The sequence below is a fragment of the Ochotona curzoniae genome, unplaced genomic scaffold (assembly GCF_017591425.1).
Source record: "Ochotona curzoniae isolate NIBS_2020 unplaced genomic scaffold, NIBS_Ocur_1.0 contig_2723, whole genome shotgun sequence".
Taxonomy (NCBI): Eukaryota; Metazoa; Chordata; class Mammalia; order Lagomorpha; family Ochotonidae; genus Ochotona; species Ochotona curzoniae.
Genome location: NW_024465573.1, coordinates 21,891,680 through 21,910,271, shown reverse-complemented (window position 1 = coordinate 21,910,271; position 18,592 = coordinate 21,891,680). Strand labels below are relative to the sequence as shown.

The following is an 18,592-nucleotide window of genomic DNA, read 5'->3' as shown; positions in this document are numbered from 1 at the left end:
TTAAAGAATTTCATGAGCATAAGAGAAACTTTACATAATTCCTTGCAAGAAACTTATTTTATTCTTAGTTTAAAACCTGACTGCTTCCCAGTTTCTAAGTACAGAGTAGAATTATTATCAAAAATCTATTCACCAAGGAAGTTGTGTTAGCCTCACAGCCGTCAAACATCCAGTTTAGGGATGATGAAGGGAGAATCCTGCTGTGCTATTTCATAGCTGCATGTCTCCAGAGGAACTTGAAAATCTAAGGGATACCAGAAGAAGTAGAATTTTCAAAAGTAGGCCTTTGTGTGACTTGGTGCAATTGATGTTCGTTGGGGCCTGAGCTGTGTGCGCTGTGGCAAGCCACTGCCATCAGCATCAGTATTCTTGGCCGTCCTTCCTTCTTGTGTATTTTGGAGTGAAAGGTGAAATTCCATCTTTAACCCCCTTGTGGTTGTCTGAACAGTGATTAATGAACTAAATGTGATGCCATGCAGACTTTTCAAAGGGTGGATGAAGGATGGAATTTCAGCCTCCCCTTTTCTTAAAAAGCCAGGCCTTTTGCTTAATACAGCTTTTAAAATTAATGTCCTTTTTTGAATGCCAAGAAAACAAAGGGAATATCTCAAAAGTGTATGCAGCTTGACACAATAGGGCTTAATTGGTGTCAAGGAGATGTTAGGATGAATGGGAAAATGCCCATTTAGCTGATAAGACTGGAAAGTGGAACCTTGTTATGAGCTGTCATCTCACCGTGTATTTAAACTATAGCAAAACTGAAACATATTTGCCATATAGATCATAATGACTCCAAAGGAGCCATTATACTCTATTATGTAATTACATAATCAAAGCATGCATAGTAATCAGCTTCTGGAATTCAGTGCTAATCAAACATACCTATAGTATGTGTTTAAGCTAAAATAGAGAACGTTAATTTGCCATTAGTCAACTAAACAAGAATGTGTATACAGAATATTCATGAGTAGCTTAATGCTGTGTCAGATGATACTTTTTGTTTTATATTCAGGGGAAATCAACAATTTTAATTGAAGAAAAAGCCAGCACTGAAAGATTACTCTTTAGCTTGCCATTCAGAAATTTGCCTCACCTTTTACTGATTATAAAAGGAGATTAGATTAAATTCGATATTTTTTCCTGCCATAAACTCAAGTGACATAACAATAATTATATTGCCGGAGATTCTTAGCAGACCCTGACTTTCTCCATGCTGTTAGACGCAGTGTTATAAATGTTACATCAGAAGAGCTTTTGAAAAAAAAATTATAAAGCCTTGGACAGCTATTGCTTTTGTAATTAGAAACAAATCAATACATGTTATTTAGACATAGCCAAGAATAGGAGTACCGTGATGACTCAGCCAGAATGCTGGCCTTACTTCTTGGCTGTCCCTCTTGCTGGCCCCATAGTTTTAAGAGTATATCTTCTTCCTGGGTTTCCATGTCTGCATCGCTAAAGTGAGAACATTGATCTCCCTTTTTTTTTTTTTTTGCTTTTGATTTTAGATTTCAGAAGTGTCTGATATAAAGAAGTTAGCACAGGGCCCGGCGCGGTGGCGCAAGTGGTTAAGTCCTCGCCTTGCACGCCCGGGATCCCATATGGGCGCCGGTTCTAATCCCGGCAGCCCCGCTTCCCTTCCAGCTCCCTGCCTGTGGCCTGGGAAAGCAGTCGAGGACGGCCCAAAGCTTTGGGACCCTGCACCCGCGTGGGAGACCTGGAAGAGGCTCCTGGCTTCGGATCGGCATAGTATCGACCCGTTGCGGCTCACTTGGGGAGTGAATCATCGGATGGAAGATCTTCCTCTCTGTCTCTCCTCTCTGTATATCCGCCATTCCAATAAAAAATAATAAAAATAAATCTTAAAAAAAAAAAAAAAAAAGAAGTTAGCACAAATGTTTTGAGTCCATACCACCTGTTCTTGTCCCCTCCATTGTCTATTGCATTGGTTTAGTTTATTTCCAAGGTTATGATCCTTATGGTATGCATTCATAATCATTTTGACCATTAAGGAGACAATTCTTGGCACAGATATCCAACATATTCAACTTTACTGTTTGGGATTGCAAAACACAGATGAGGATCAGAAAGGTTAAGCAAAGCTTTGTAAACAGCAGACAGATTGATTGGTTTTCATGTTAAAGAAACAGTCAAGTGTTCACGAAGATTGAAGTATAGCCTCTCTCAGAAATAAAGAATTGTGTTTGTGTTGAAGAGGTCTCACCTTTTGCCTTAATCCACCTTTGATGGGCCCCTATTATGGACTTCAGTTAACACTCTGTCCTCTGCACATTGGATGACTAAAAATGTTGCCATGATGTTTAAAGGAACTAAATTCGTTCATCAGAAGCTTTCATGGCTTGAACTTCAAATAATTTATTTTCAAATTACTTTTTACTGTAATTCTTATTAATTCAAATAGGTTTCTGATTTGATATAAAACTCTGTAAATGCAGGGAACAGTTTAATGAATTGAAAGATAGGATTGAGTCTTTTAAAGGAAATGTACAAAATATGCTGACAATAATTGCTTAGATAGAAATCAAATCTTAATGGCTTTGTTAATGATTTGTAGTGAACACTGTGTTTACATTGACTTGGGGGAATATGTGCAGTTAGATTTTTTTCCCCTCTGGGTTTCAACAGAATTTTTATTTATTTTTTTTTCTGTCCTTTTTCTGAAATGTACTCCCCTCTGTGCTAGCTCTCAAAAATACTGGCAGGCATTGCAATCTGTCTGCTGGCGATGGTGTTTTTATTCAGATATGGGTAGAGGCTGCTCTTGAAACTTGGGCACATCCTGAACAGGGTTGGGAAAAACAGAATTCAGCAGACATGACCGTGGGCAACAAGCCATTTGAAGCTGCAAACCAAGGAGGGTTCACAACCTAATAGAAAACTAAGTGTCCAAACCTATGCAGATCTTTTCCTTGCTTTGAAATGTTCAAACCCAGATGCCTTTTGTGGCATCTGGGTAAGAGGGTAAGAGTAAATAACACTGAGCCTTTCATTTGTGTAAAAACTTCAAGAACTGTTGTGAGGTTTTCAAAGTAATAACTACAGGATGTTTGGTTTGGTTAACAGTCTACAATTTTTTTTTTAAATGAATCCTGCCTATTCATTTAATAGCATGATTATGATAACTTAATGCTGGGTTCAGTCCTCCACTGATCAGAAGGGAGGGAAAGTTTCTCTGGTCTGATGTTGGTATAGAAGGAGCAAGACCGGGAACTTACTGTGCACTTTTTCTGGACAAACTCTTCCCAGTGTTGGTAGAGTTTATATGCTGCCATCGTATCAAGTGCATTCTCTTGTAACTATGGCTTGCCCTTGTATTATGGACTTGACTGGAGAGACTCCCCCAGTGTAAATGAAGTGCTTTATTAACAGCCAGGCAGCAGGGGCGGGAGCCCTCCATGCTGGCAAACGCCTGCCATGCACTGGTAATAAAGGCTTTCTCCAGAGGCAGAGTGTGCTGAGCGCTGAGAGGAGGCAGCAGAAGTAAACAAGGTGTTTTACATTCAGGACAGTTCCTCTCTCATCTTGAAGTGTGTAATTGTGTTCTGGATAAATGATGGCAATAAAAAAAAATCAGAAGTTGCTCATAAGGAAATAACCCTTTTTAAAAACAAGTAAATTTTCCGTGGCAGAGCCGGTAGAACGTTGGCAACAAATCCTGACATTAGCTGGTGAAAAAAGTCCAAGCTCTGTGGGCTGGGGAATCTAACAGAACAGTGTTCAAACACCAGCTTGGTTACTTAGCTAAATGACATCGAGCAGCTTAGTTCAGTCTCTAGGAGTCTCGAAGCTTCTTGTTTGTTTATTTATCTTCATCTTTACAATTGGATATGAAAAGCTACAGGAGTTTGAGAGTAAAAACTTTGTAAAGGAGCTAGTCCAGTTCTTAGCACTAAAAGAACATTTATTCCCTTCCCCGTTGCTCATGCCTATGTTTTTCTTTATGGTTTGCCCCATCCCTTCCCTAAGGTGGCTGTATTATGGACTGAGAAGCTTCCAGTTGGTGCTAGGAATTTGTGTAATGCTATGTAAGTAGACCTTATAAAAAACAAAATTTTGGACCCGGCACGATGGTCTAGCAGCTAAGTCCTCGCCTTGAATGTATCAGGATCCCATATGGGCACTGGTTCTAATCCCGGCACCTCTACTTCCCATCCAGTTCTCTGCTTGTGGCCTGGGAAAGCAGTCGAGGACAGCCCAAAGCCTTGGGACCCTGCACCCCTGTGGGAGACCTGGAGGAAGTTCTTGGTTCTGGCTTCATATGGGAGCAGCACTGGCTGGTGCAGTCACTTGCACCATCATCGGATGGAAGATCTTCCTCTCTGTCTCTCCTCCTCTCTGTATATCTGACTTTGCAATAAAAATAAAATATTGAAAAAAAAACACAAAATTTTGGGACAGAATTAATAAACTATGTAAATAGAAAATTGAATTCATAAGGGAGTAATGTACAAATAATATCCCCATCTCCTATTCTTGCCCTAACCAAAGTGGCTATAATGGTCACTACTCATGATTTAAGTACATTATGTCAGTGATAATGAGATATTTTGATGAGCTTTCTCTTTATTGTGATGAATGCCATGGCAATGTCTAAGTGTACCATAGGCAACTTCCTTGGTGGGCCTCTCCAATACCCGATTATCATATTTAGAGATTATGGGATGAATCTGGAAGTTGTGAGGAATACAGTTGCGATATAAATTGAAATCCAGTTTGATTCTGACTTTAAGTCTCACCCAAGTACAACTCAAAAATGTCTTTATGTATCATTGCTCTGTCCTCAGAATAAATGACCTTGCTATTAATAGTCTTTATTGGATGGCTACAGTATAGATTGTATGTATTTGGTTTCTTTTTCCCAGGATGTGTGCTGTTTCTGGCTTGAACACTGTGTCTGCTAATTGAGTTTTAGAAAATCAGTAAGATTTTTTTTAATGGATTCTTTAAGAAAGGCATGAAGTTGCTTGTTTGTATCCGTCTGCTACACATCGAATTGTGTTTTCTAACAACCTAATTGTGGTGATATCTGTTTCAAGGGGAAATTTATCAAGTCACAGTGCACCCTTCTGTTTGGAAGAAAGATTTGAGGATGTGAGCAGAAATTATTTTTACATAAAGGCTTCAGGCAGTTAAGAGAACTGACATACATACCATATTTTCATCACTGTCATTCACATCCTTTGCCTCAAATAAATAGGTCATTATTATTCCATTGCAGCCATCTTATGGAGCCTCAGTGTTTGGAGCTCTGTTTAATATAACTGCCATCCAGCTGACCTGTATAATTTATTGGTGATTTTCATAGAATGACATGTTTGGGCCACTACCATAAGCCAATGCACTTTGATATGTTTCAGCAAAATATCTCATTATCACTTATAAATTTTTTAACATTAGTATTATAACCAAGCTAACAAAGCTAGGGACTGTCATTTTCTGAGACGCTGGTTTTCAGTTGGCGTTAACAATTTCAAAAAAATAAAACAGTAGTGTTAATGATACCACCATGGATTTGCAAAGCCCATGATGCACCAGAACAGACCAAGAGCAAACATTTGCAAATGTAAAATTTTACCTGAATTATTCATTCAGTAAGGACCCAGAAGATTTAGTCTTACATCATTTAATTATAAATAATAATTATTAATGTTTAGATTTTTTTTAAAAAATAAGAACACATGATTCTATTTTATTGTCTTCAGCTCACAACACAAAATGATGCTCAATTCTTACTTGTTCCTTCTCCATATAGAAATGTTTTATAGCCTTAACAAGAATCTAGTATATATATATATATATCCACCTTCCCTACCCCTGCCATCCTACCCTAACCCAGGATGTAGTAACTTTAGAATCTCAAATAAAGAGCTACAAATTAAGGCATCTTGGTTATCTACATAGGAAATACTCTATGAAAGCATAATTGCCCCTCAGTAGGCTCTGAGTTCTGGTGTCTGCAAGGTGGTCGTGATCTGTGAGGTCTTGGTGTATGGCACAGAGGTCAGTGCCTGTGAGTCCCCAGGCAGTGTTCCCACGTATACATTTTAATAACTTTGAGATTGTTGCTTGTGCTGTTAATAAACTTCCTTTAGGCCGATGAAATTCCTCCTACACTGCAGTAAGAGTACATTTGGTATTTCGGTCTCTGCAAGGCAAGTTATAAGCACTTTAATTGAGCAGTTTAGTGTTCTTACCAGAGTGGGTTACCGTGAGAATGTACGGGTGTTGTCCTTTCTCCTTGTTGACTGACAGGAATTCCCTTCTTGTTCTCTTCTCCAAGCTGGGATTAGACTGCTCCCTCCAGCTGGGTTCTAAATTCTGTGTTTGTTACAGTAATCCACCAAAGAGAAAATTGGCACCCCTTGATTTTTTTTTTCTGATCACTCTTTCTCTTTATTGTTATTTCTTTTTAACACTCTTCGACCACTAAGCCCCGCTTGCTAGATCAAGTTAGGGAAAATGCACTCTCTTCCTCCACTACAAGTCCTGTGGGCTGTGTTCTCACACCCGGTTAATTCCTTGGATCGTAGAGCTCAAGGTCGGGTTTCATTTTGGTTTGCTCTTCAAGTTCCAAGAATTTTTGTTTATCTGTGGCTCGAATAATTTTTCCCCTTATCCTTCCAGCTTCCTCATTTCTAATCCTTTGCCAGAGGCTGGTCTATTTCTAGGTGGATTTGGCTTAAAGCCATCTTAGACACCCTTCTCAAACTCCCCTACCGTGTCCTGCCAAAAAAGGATCCTTCAGCAGAAATGTGATAGCAGGTGGAAATCCTCCATTTATTCTAATTACATCTCTATTTATGCTGCTTTAATTTTTTTTAGATTGGTGTTTATTTTTGACCTTTGTTTCTTAATGTGACAGCTTTTCCTAATGGAGAGAATAAGCCACCCTGAGTTGATACATAAAAATGCTAGAGAGAGCTACTGTAGAATGGAAACTCTGTGTCCTTATTCTTGTATGCACACTGCTTCTCACACATACAGTGTCTTAATAAATGTTTGCCACATCCAGAGAAATGATGATGATGATGATGACAGTAATAGTGATGACAGCAACTACCACTTACTCCTTTTCACGAGAAGCTAAATACAGTACAAAATGCTTTCTATTTATTAGCCTTTTTGATTCTTCTAACAGCTCAATAGTTAGCTTTTCATTATTATCCCCATTTTGCAGATGGGCAACTGATTCAGGAATTCTGAATAACTTTGCTGACTCACATTGATAAAAAGCCATCTTTATTTTTCCCGATTGACCGTTATACCCACTGCCTAGACCGCACTGTCTGTTCTGCAAGTATCCACCCACATGGCAACTTCTTAAAGACCAGGACAGTGTTATATACTTCTTCATCCTCTGCTGTGCCAGGTGCAGAATTGGACACTCAAAAATTGCTTCATCCTTTGTTTCTGAATTGAATTCTCTCCTCCTACCTGTGCTATGGGTCATTTAGGGCATTTATGAGGCGTCCTAGCTGGTCACTAATCTCTCGAGCAACAAACTGGAGCAGATCTGAAGATAAGCCTTCTATCAGCAGATCTGAAAGCCTTGACTTTTTGACATGTTCTGAAAAAGATTTTCCAGATAACTGCCAGCTGTGGTTTACAAAAGGGGAGTGGTTCCGGTGCTGGGGATTTGGTGGAATGTTGAGAAATTTTACGTTTCTGAGAGCCAAGTAATGAACTTTGAACTGTGATTCCTCCCAGGAGTTTATTGCGATCCCTAAGAGTCACAGTCAGTCAGGTCTTCACTCCCACACAATGAATAACCAATCTGTCTGTCTTTTGGAAACTTCAACATCCACTAACAAGATGAAACTATTTGTTGAGCCCTCCTACCTCCTTCTGTTAAGTAGCCCCTTGAGTCTTCTGTGAGATGACTGGCTAGCTTAGCTCAAGGACGTGTAAGCTAAGGTTGACTAGATGCCTCTTACCTATGTCATTTGTGAGAATCTCAGCTCCTCAAAAAGCCACTATTCGGATCTTTCTGATACCTCCTCAGTCCACTATTCAACTAGGATAAAATACTGAAGCCTGCAACCTTGATATCATAACATTTGACAGCAAGTTCAGCCAAGGATTGGCTGTATTTTTTATCTCTAGGTCTGTTCCAGGTTAGTAGTCAATTTCTGGACTACTCAGAAAGATATTAAAGTCATACCAAAAATTGCTATTTGTGTTCTTTTTGTCATAATGTTTATCTTTCATTGTAATCGATCCAGTTGACTAAACTTTAATTAGTAGAATTTTTTTCCACTTTCTCTCCCTTTGTTTTTAAGGTGATGGACAGAATTTGTTTACGAAAGACGTGACGGTGATTGAGGGAGAAGTTGCAACCATCAGCTGCCAAGTCAATAAGAGTGACGACTCCGTGATTCAACTACTGAATCCCAACAGGCAGACCATTTATTTCAGGGACTTCAGGCGTAAGTTTCCACCCTTATGGTATTAGATGGCAACTTTTTTTCCTACATGTTGTCTTGATGCGGAGATTGCTAAGACCACCTTCTTTTAATTTAATGTTAGATGCTTAAAGTGTAGTCAATTCTTTAGAGGGAAAAAGAGACAGGCAATCATAATCTTTCTACATAATAGAAATCTTGAATGGTCCCTTTTAAATGTAAGGCAGTCTTACTTTGCAATAGGAATTGATTGTAGTAATTCAAGGTGAATTGCAATTGAGTCCCAAATACTTAGCTGACACAAACAACTTGAATGGAGTAAGGCAAGGAAAATGTAGCATTCTGAAAGGTAATCTGTTTGGGTTGGAGATTGAAGTTTCCAAGGCAATCTATGCCTATAAAGACAAAACCAAATGTCCTCTCACGGTACTCTAGTGTATGAACGCATCTGTATGCTAGTCTTTCCAGTTGTAATGTAACAAAAGCCAATTATCAAAACCAAATTATGTCTAATAAAAATGGTTCAAATGGGTGTCAGGGCTTGGTAAGACCAAAATAACAAAAATCAAGTCTTTCAGAAAAATGCTATTTGAGAACATTGACCCCTGTCTGGCTGCTTGCCCCTTTTCTCCCCCAAGTCTGTGTGACCTATGCAAAGAGTTGATAAACCTAAGGAATGTAAAATAATGAAGGAGTTAAAAAAAGGAGAGAAACCAGCTTATTCCTTTTTCCCCCAGCTTCTTATTCTTAACCTCAGCTTTTGTCATTATATGCTTAGTTAATTTTTGCCAAAATTGTTAGAGGATTTTAAAAGTAGACTTTTGAAATACATCAGAAACCTGTGTACATTGCTTTTGTGGTGATTTGGATTTTGTGTTTGATGCCTAATCACTTCTGTATGGTAAAGCTGAATGTAGCTCAAAAACTTCAGGAGGCATTTAAGGCCTGTGCTTGGCATTTGTAAAATCCTATTAGATATAGAGTTGTACCCAAGTTAAACAAGATTATTTTATTATAGCATTTTTAAAATGCTTTCTTATTTTGCTTTTGAAATTTTTATTAGTAATCTGGAGCCATTATCTCTTTGAGGTCTTGGAATTTTGGCGGCCCAGGAGAACTGGTGGGCTCTCGTTTCTGAAGTTCCAGTTCAGAAGGCTAAGAGAGACCTGACATTCTGTATCAGGGAACTTAGGGCCTATTCTTGGCTTTCTGTTTTTTTATTTTGTCTATTCTTGATTTTTAAAAAAAAACTGAAGCAGTTTTGCAAGTATATGTAAAAAGGCATTGATTCCTAAAATTATGTGTCTGTATATGTTTGTGTACTTCAGGCATGCACCTATATGCGGGAATTTCCTTTAGACAAGGTATTTCATCTGAATGAAATTATTCCAGAAGCCTAGAATAATAGGTCAATGAGTATAAAGAAGTACCCAACAGGCACAGTCATACACTTTTCCTACCGTATGGCTGCCTTGCTAGTCCTCAGACTTTTTTCATATCTCCTTTAAGGAAGACAGAGTGTCTGTTTTCTTCCCCACAACCATTGATCTCTGTGTTCTGATTCACAGCTCTGAAGGACAGCAGGTTTCAGTTGCTGAATTTTTCTAGCAGTGAACTCAAAGTATCGTTGACAAACGTCTCAATTTCTGATGAAGGGAGATACTTCTGCCAGCTCTACACCGACCCGCCACAAGAAAGTTACACCACCATCACAGTCCTGGGTAAGACATGCTAGTGGGTTTGTCGTAAGAAATGAGGTGGGAGAGCCCCTTACTCTGAGAGATGGCTTCCAGCAGAAAGGAGGTAGTTAACAGCGAATGTTCCTCTCAGACTTGTTTTAGGAAGAATCACCGCCCATCTTGCTGAATTTTAAAAATAGCCTATTTTACCAAATGCTCTAAGGAATGGCAATCAGCAGTCTTTAGAGATTCCACCTGCTCTTGGGTTTCAAACCTCAAGCTTCACAAGCAAAGATCAAGAGAATTTAGAGCCCTCAACTAAATCACTCACCACATGAAAAATCACAGCTTCTAATTCTAAGGGTGTTTTTTTTTTCCTCTGTGGAGGAGAGGGGAAAATGGGATCCAAGTCTGTGCCCCATGCCAGAAATCTGCTACAAACTCTGCCTCTTGATAGTTCTTTCTGAATTACAGCCCTGTTCTGATGTTGTTGATCTCCTGTTCATTGGCCTTAGTTATTGTCTTATTAATCTGTTGTACTCCAGAATGTGCTGTTAAAAAAAAAGGCATGACCATAAAGCCTTACTTCACCACATAAGGCAACCATTGGACATAGCAGAGTTCAGTGCGCCTGAAGATGTAATACATGTGCAAAAAAGTGTTGGTAGACTGCTAGATATTCCTCTAGTGGGTTGAGCGTCTTTGTGACGGTTAGCAACATTTCCATGTTTGTATTTTGATGCAGTCCACACATGTTTCTGTGCTGACGATGGGGCTGATTTGGTCACCTTTTAGCCAAGCTTGTTCTCCAGGACATTACACAGACTGATCCAAATTTTTTTCAAAGTGAATTTTCAAGGACATATACTATAGTGTGAGGCAAGATCTCTGATTTACAACTTTGGGAAGATGATGAATCAAAGTCTATTTGATGCGGCAGACTGCAGCTTTTCAGTGTAATGATATGAAGATTAAAGAGGGAAGATAAATATAAAGGACATTTGTGCTCAGTGTGTGTGCACATATATGTGTCTATGGATGTTCATACTCAGCTGCTGCCTCATTGCTTTATTTAAACACAGCTGTAAAGGGGAGATTTTTGTATTTGTTAAGCTAAAACATGTCCCCAAAGCTAACATATATGCTCTTGATAAAAAGCATACTAATTTTAGAAAGTCATATTTAAAGTCTCTCTATGCATTTTCTGCTGTGTTTAATGATGATGACTTTCAGGTGTATACAGTTGTCACAGTTGTGGTTTTAATAGAAACAGTAGTCAGAGAAGATTTTGCGGGGGGGGGCTGACATTGCAGCATAACTAGTGAAGCTTTGCCGGGGATGCCAGTCAGTATAGACTATGGGAGCCAGTTCAAGTTCCAGCTGTTCCACTTCCAGTCTAGCACCCTGACAATGGCCTGGAAAAAGCAGGGTGAGATGGCCCCAGTGCTTGGACCATGGCCGCTGGCCTTGGAGACCAACAGGAATCTTCCAGCTTTGGTATGACTCAACCTTGACTGAGGAACGAACCAGTGGATTGAAGATCTCTCTGTAACTCTTAATAAATTATAAATAAATAAATAAATAAATCTTCAAAAAAAAGTATCACTGGATGTCTGTTCTGCTATTCTGCAGTCATGCAGATGTATCAAATTCACAGGCATGCATTTAAAATGTTCTCCGTATCTTTTTCTGTAAGAGTTTTTGAAAGCGCAGTTTGCTTTTGGTGTAAGTCATTAGCTGAACAGACTATGAACTGAAAATCTACCTTTTGACCCCCACCATCATTCATGGAATTTTCACAAAAGTAACATCAGTAAAGTGAAATTTATGAGAGAGGGACCTAGCACTATGGCTTAATGGCTAAATCCTTGCCTTGCACATGCTGGGATTCCATATGGGTGCTATGGCCTGGGAGAGCAGTAGAGAATGGTCCACTGCCTTGGAACTCTGCACCCACATGGGAGACCTGGAAGAAGCTCCTGGCTCCTGGCTTCGGATCAGCTCAGCTCTGGCCATTGCAGCTACTTGGGGAGTGAACTAGTGGACAGAATTTCTCTCTGCTCTCCCCTTTGTAAAATCTGCCTTTCCAATATAAAAAAAAAATCTTAAAAGAAAATATATGAGAGGACCTGAAAAACTTCATGGAAGAGTGAAATTAAGAGGATGAATTTATTTTAGTGTAAGAATTTTTTCATAGCACATGAAAAATGGGTATTATGATAAGACTTTACACAGATTTCAAAATTATTTTTGCACCAAAATGAGCTTGTATGTATGTATGTATGTATGTATGTATTTTGAAAAGTAGAGTTACAGAGAACAGGAGAGAGTACAGGAGAGAGAGATTCCATGTGCTGGTTCATTCCCCAAATGGCCACAACAATCAGAGCTGGACCAAGCTGAACCTAGGAGGCAGGAGCTTCTTCCAGGCCTCCCACATTTCTACAGGTGCTCAAGCACTTGAGCCATCTTCCGCTGCTTTCCCAAGCCATCAGCAGGGAGCTAGATCAGAAGTAGAACATCTGGGATTTGAACAGGTGTCCATATGGGATGCTAGAAAGTTAAACATAGTGGCTTAACTCTGCACCGCAGTTCTAGTCCCTAAATTCACACTTTCCATTCCAGTTTTGCAGTACTTGTGCTTATAAGTATTTTGAATTTTTAGAAAATTTTACTGTGTATACCTGTAATTATTATCTTAGTTTCATGGAATGAAAATCGTAATGGCCAAGGTTAGTCATCTTTCCCAGACTACAAAGCACTCAGTTAAGAATCAAGCACTTTTGAACTTGAAACAATTGTATTATTCCACCTCACAACCCTTGTGTGTTCTAGTCCATGTCATTTTCTGTGAAATCCTAAATGCTGCTGTTTCAGTATCTCTTTCTTGAAGATTCACATCTTTTGTTTTCAGGAATCTGGCCATTGGCAAGCATTCACTGCCTGCCTGGTACATTTGTTCTTAGAACCATTGCATTAGACCAGCTTGACTATGAATAATACAATCTGTGCTTGGGAGTTGGCACACCAGCAATAAACTGTTAAGAAGCAGTATGCTTGTAATCCTTTTGGAGGTTTCGTTATTCTGGAAGTAACAGGTTCCTGTTTCTGGTTTATACAAGCATTAACTTAAATATAATTGGAAGTAATACTACATGTTCTTTTGCAGATATTATGTATTCATTTAATATTCTACCCATTGAATTCACTCTAGGATTCCTTGACAGAAGAAAATTGTTGTCATCAGTGTTTGAGCCTTTCATATTCCAAAATCTGACAATTTCTACTCATATTCATATATTCAGACCTTCCTAAGGTTTAGGGTTTTCAGATGTTATAATGAATGAAGAATGGTATATTAGCATCTTCGTTGAAAAGCCTCCACAAGTACTTACACAGCTGTCAAATCTCTTGATAGTTTGAAAATGCTCATTTCAGTGCATGTATCTATTAGTTATTTGATGCATTCAGAAAAAATTTCAGCATAATTATAAGATATAGGAATGTGTGTTTGTTAATTTTATTTGTGCTATTCTATAGTTACTCTGACAGTTGCATCTTATCCATATATAAGCTGAAAATCCTGCTGTGGTGTTTTGTGTGAATTTGGGTACTTTTTAGGGTCTTCACTCATCCCTTCCACCTGTGCTGATTTCATTTCTTTCTCCTGAACATGGTATAGGAGTTTCCTTATTCATAAGAAGAGATGAATGAAAAACTATGTTATTTTAACATTAATATCCTTACTGATAATAGTAGCTAATATTATTACTGTCTTTCTAGGATTAGTGTTCACTCGTATAATTCCAGGAACAGGAGAATCCAATTATTTTAAAGGGTCTTGGAGTGACAATTCACATACTGATCAGCTTTAAGATTCTTCATTTGTTTCAATTAATGTGACTTCATCTTGATATTGCTGGGTTTTAAAAACGATATTATAGGCGTAATGTTTATAACCAGCACTCATACACTTAATCTTAACTAAGAAGAAGCTTGACATATCATGCTATTTTCTAACATTTCCGTCTAGGTGATTTCCATTCACGTTTTTATCTGTATGCACCTCCTTAGATAGGGCTTTGGTTACTTTCATTAAAGAATACTGGCAATCTTTACTGAGTGTGTCTGTTTAGTGGACCGTGTGTAAGTGTATTCTCTGGATAGCCAAGGTTTTAATTCATTTTTTTATAAATGGATTTTTATACATTACTAACTTCTTTTGTGTTATACTAGACATTATGCAATGAAAGGGAAAATAGGGTAGAATTAATAGACTGAAGTGCATTTTAAGATTTTCTGTTCTCAGGAAGATTTTAATCTACCTCATTTGTATTTTGCAAAGTTTTCTTCTAAAAATTTTGAGAAGATTCAACTTATTAAAAAAATTTTAAAGACATTAGGACTCACATTATTTGTAAACCAAACAAGTCCCACTAGCTTATTTCTTCTACTCTTAACAAAGATCAGTAATACTGGTCACAATTTTTTTTAAATCAGTTAGCTGTTTCTCAGGACAAAGATCTAAACAGTAAATACGCCTTTGATTTCTCAACACTAGGCACATTGTCAGCTTTTGAAGTTTTCTGCACTTTTATTTTGGGTAAAGTTAAAGCTAATGTCATCACTTTGGGAACATAATCCTGGGAGTTGGCATTGGTTCAGGAATGACTCTGAAGTTACAGAAAGTCAGCATGAAGCTGTTGCAATAGAAGGGAAATGAACATGGATAATGCCAAAGGGCTAAGTTGTTGGTCTAGCTCTCAGCCCCTGGACAAAATCTGGTGGAGGCTTTGAATTGTCTCCTGTCCTCATGTGTTCTGTTCACTTACATTTATTTTCTTTGAACCAGCACATATTATTGGTGATGTTGCTATATCATCATTGTGACCAAATGGAAAGAATAAAGACTTTCTACCAAGAAATTACATTGGGATGAAGTTGGTAAAGGTTTGGAAGCAAGGGGATAGGAGAGATAATGTCTCATCCTCATTGTGGAAAAAGAGAGAGAATGAAAGAAAAGAGTACAGGCAATGACCTATTCATATCTCACCGATAAGATTTCAGGCAAAATTCTACTGAGGCTCAGTAGCTGTCTATAGCAAAATCTCTTCCCTTCAGATTTCCCAGATTTCCACACAATGATTTATTAAGCGAATCAAAACTAGAAATAGTGCAGATACAGTGGTATCTGCGGTGCTGCACTCTGTGGGTCTTGCCCACATTGACGCTAGATTTAGCCATTTGTCCACTTGTCATGTTCTGAGAGACCCATCTTCCCAGACTTCATATCCCATTAATTTTTTTGTTGTTTTTAAATTTTTATTTTTCATGATGCAGTTCTTTAGACTCAGGGATCTCCTCTCCCACCCTTTCTCTTCCCCTGCCTCACTGTTTTCCTCCATATTAGTACAATAATACAGTCCTTCACAAACAGTCACAAGTCCATCATTCTGCTATTTAAATGTATCCTGACATTGTAGGTATAGGTAATGGTATAAAGTTCAGCATTCTATTGTCAAGATATATTTTACAGTTTCATAGGGATCCCACCTTTTATTCAGAGATAGAGATGCTTACTGTGATGTATCACCACAGTATTCTTGCCTCCTTTATACAGCTCCTCTGGATAAATAGATGTATATGCATTTTTACCTATATATCTATTGGTCTTGTATTTTGCATGAAGATTGCCTTACATCAGAGAGAATATGTGTTTGTCCTTTTGGGATGAGCTTCCATTACTTACTGATAGCTCCCATTATGAATCACTTCATTTGTCAACATCAAAAATTATTTTCTGTACCTCATATGTTAATTTTGCATGGCCGTGAAAAGTGTTCTTGTCATTTGAGAGGACACTTCTATGTCTTTTGTACCTTGGTTTTCTCTTTAGCTATTCTTAGACTGTTCATTATCACTTAACCAAGGTCTAGTTCTCTTCAGATGTGGACGATCTTTTCTTGTGACACTTGATCTAACAATAGCACTTTTTGCTCAGTGTAGCTATTACATTGCGCTCAGAATGCAGTAGTATTTGTTGATCCTAAACATCTAGTCTCTGTGTATTCTCTATGAACGTTCTGTGTACGTGAGATGAAAATCTAAGACATAGCTGACCGCCAGCCAGCGTGGATAGGCATGTTAAGGATACAGCTACCTGGATCATCCCCTTTCTTTTGTTCCTGCTTTTCTATGACTCTTAAAAATCCTGACAAATGCACAACTCCAAATGAACTATTAAGTTATCTCTTGTTTTGCTTATTTTTTCTTTAAATGTTAACTACGAGAGTTCTTTGTCATGTTTAATTACTCATTCATGCCATATCACATCAGCAGAACATCCAATTGAACGAATATGTTGTTCTCCTTGTATGCAGGGAACAAGAAGAGGGGTGCTTTGGCTTTAGTAAATTATATGCCTCACCAGCACCAGAACCACACACTGTCTTGCTGAGAAATATATACAGCAAATTATTTTCCTTTTACTTTCACGTAGTTCTCTATAGGAATTTCCAAGTGCTCCATTGCAGTGTAAAAGTCTTCCTGTGGACAGAATTTTCACATTAGTCTGGAATAGTTGGAAATTCCATATACGTGGTTTAATCCCATAATTTATTGAAGCAGTATTAGAGATGTATTATTCAACTTGATCATCAGTATGGCATGTTTATACATATTTAATTTCTTGTTTCTCTTCTCAGTTGAGAAACTTATTAATCATAAGTCTCAGAACTGTCTGCGTATTCATGGTGGTCAGGACACATTTTCTTAGATTCACTCTGCTGAATTCAGTATTCTTACTGATTTTTATTTCAAGAGGCTCAGTCTTGAGGTAAGGTTGCACCTTCTAAGAAGTTTCACTGCCAACTCTGATTCATTAAACAGATACTTTCCCTCATCATCAATCATCACAGCCACACTACATATTCTTGATTCAGCATTCAGTATTTCAGCCAAAAAAAAATCTCTTTTTGGCCATTTTGTTATAGTTCATATGCTCTCAGAATAGTGATTTTGATTCTGATATATAAGTCCGCTTGGAAACACTTGAGAGTCTCTTTCACCTTTGATTTCTGAAATTTGGAGCTTAGGGATTCAGGCTATGGATGACTGGAGCAAGCCAATTGACATTTCCTAATATTATTCTATCTTCATATCCAAAGGATTTGATTGCAATGCCATCCGTTGGTGGTAATGATGATAATCTGGATCTCTATGAACCATTTAATTAGATGAACTTGTTCTAAGACACAGTTTTTCTATGTGTGTTTACAGTGACAGGTTCTTTTAAAGGTTCCCAAGGTTTTGATCAATGCTGGTCCACTCTGGAATGTTTGTTATGGAGACTAAAATCAAAAGGTTGAATTTAAGGAGAATCATCACTTTCTGATGTCTCTGATAAAGTTGGTAATTTCAGTAGTGTATACTCCTACTTAGACACACTTTCTGGTTAGCTTTCTGATGACTTACAGGGAAATACATGGTTATAACTTGACCAATTGGGTACTGGCCACTTTATACAACAAGTTGAAAGTTCCAAATTCATTCATTTCACTTTACTTGATGATGATTTTGCATTTCTTTTCCTCCTCCTAAGCAGTGTGTTATAAATTCCCATTAGGAATGTATATTTTTAGCCTTCTTTCTGATAGCAGTAGTGCTATATTCTGATTAATAGAAGTCTGCGTTACAAAAGTGGATCCTAGGGACAGGCATTATGACACAGTGGGTTGAGCTGCCACTTGAATGACCATATCCCAGATCAGGGTGACTGTGTCAAATCCAACCTCTACTTCCGCTCTTACTACTAATGTGCCTGGGAGGCAGCAGAAGATGGCCCTGATACTCAGATCCCTACCGCACACATGGGAGACCCCAACTGAGTTACTTGCTTCTGAGTTAGCCCTGGCCCAGCCCTGGCTGATGGTGACCATTTGAAAAATGAACTGGTAGATGAAAAATCAACCTTTCTCTCACTTTTTTTTCTTCTCCTCTTCTTCCTCCTCTTCCTTCTTCTTTCCCTGTCACTCTGCCTTTCCAATAAATAAGTTAATTTTTGAGGGAAAAAGTAGGTGGATTATGTGTTTTCACAACATGTATGTTTACTTTGTAGTGCCACCACGCAACCTGATGATTGATATCCAGAAGGACACTGCGGTGGAAGGTGAGGAGATTGAAGTCAACTGCACTGCCATGGCCAGCAAACCAGCCACAACTATCAGGTGGTTCAAAGGGAACAAGGAGCTGAAAGGTAAGCCTTAGATTGCCTTGTTTGGAAGTGACCAGTCAGCACTGGATTCTAGCAAGTATGCTTTCATGGGAACTAAAGACAAGTGCAGAACATGCCCCTGTAACTACAACACTCTTTTAGAGATGGATTAGAATCACTTGCTAAATACGTCTGAGGCCAGAGCACATCTGCATTTTATTCTATCTCTTGTCTTCATTCCGTGGTTTGAGGCTCATGATATTACTTGTTCTGCAGAT

At 38.4% G+C, this 18,592-nt stretch overlaps 1 protein-coding gene across 7 annotated transcripts in view; it reads left to right on the top strand.

Annotated features, from left to right (window-relative positions):
• Window positions 1–18,592, top strand: part of CADM1 (cell adhesion molecule 1) — a 342,534-nt gene that overhangs the window by 261,794 nt on the left and 62,148 nt on the right. For all 7 annotated transcript variants that reach the window (XM_040976982.1, XM_040976980.1, XM_040976981.1 and 4 more), the window contains exons 2-4: window positions 8,301–8,447; window positions 9,992–10,144; window positions 18,219–18,356. In XM_040976982.1, coding sequence (XP_040832916.1) covers window positions 8,301–8,447; window positions 9,992–10,144; window positions 18,219–18,356 — 438 coding nt within the window. The remainder of the gene's footprint in view (window positions 1–8,300; window positions 8,448–9,991; window positions 10,145–18,218; window positions 18,357–18,592) is intronic.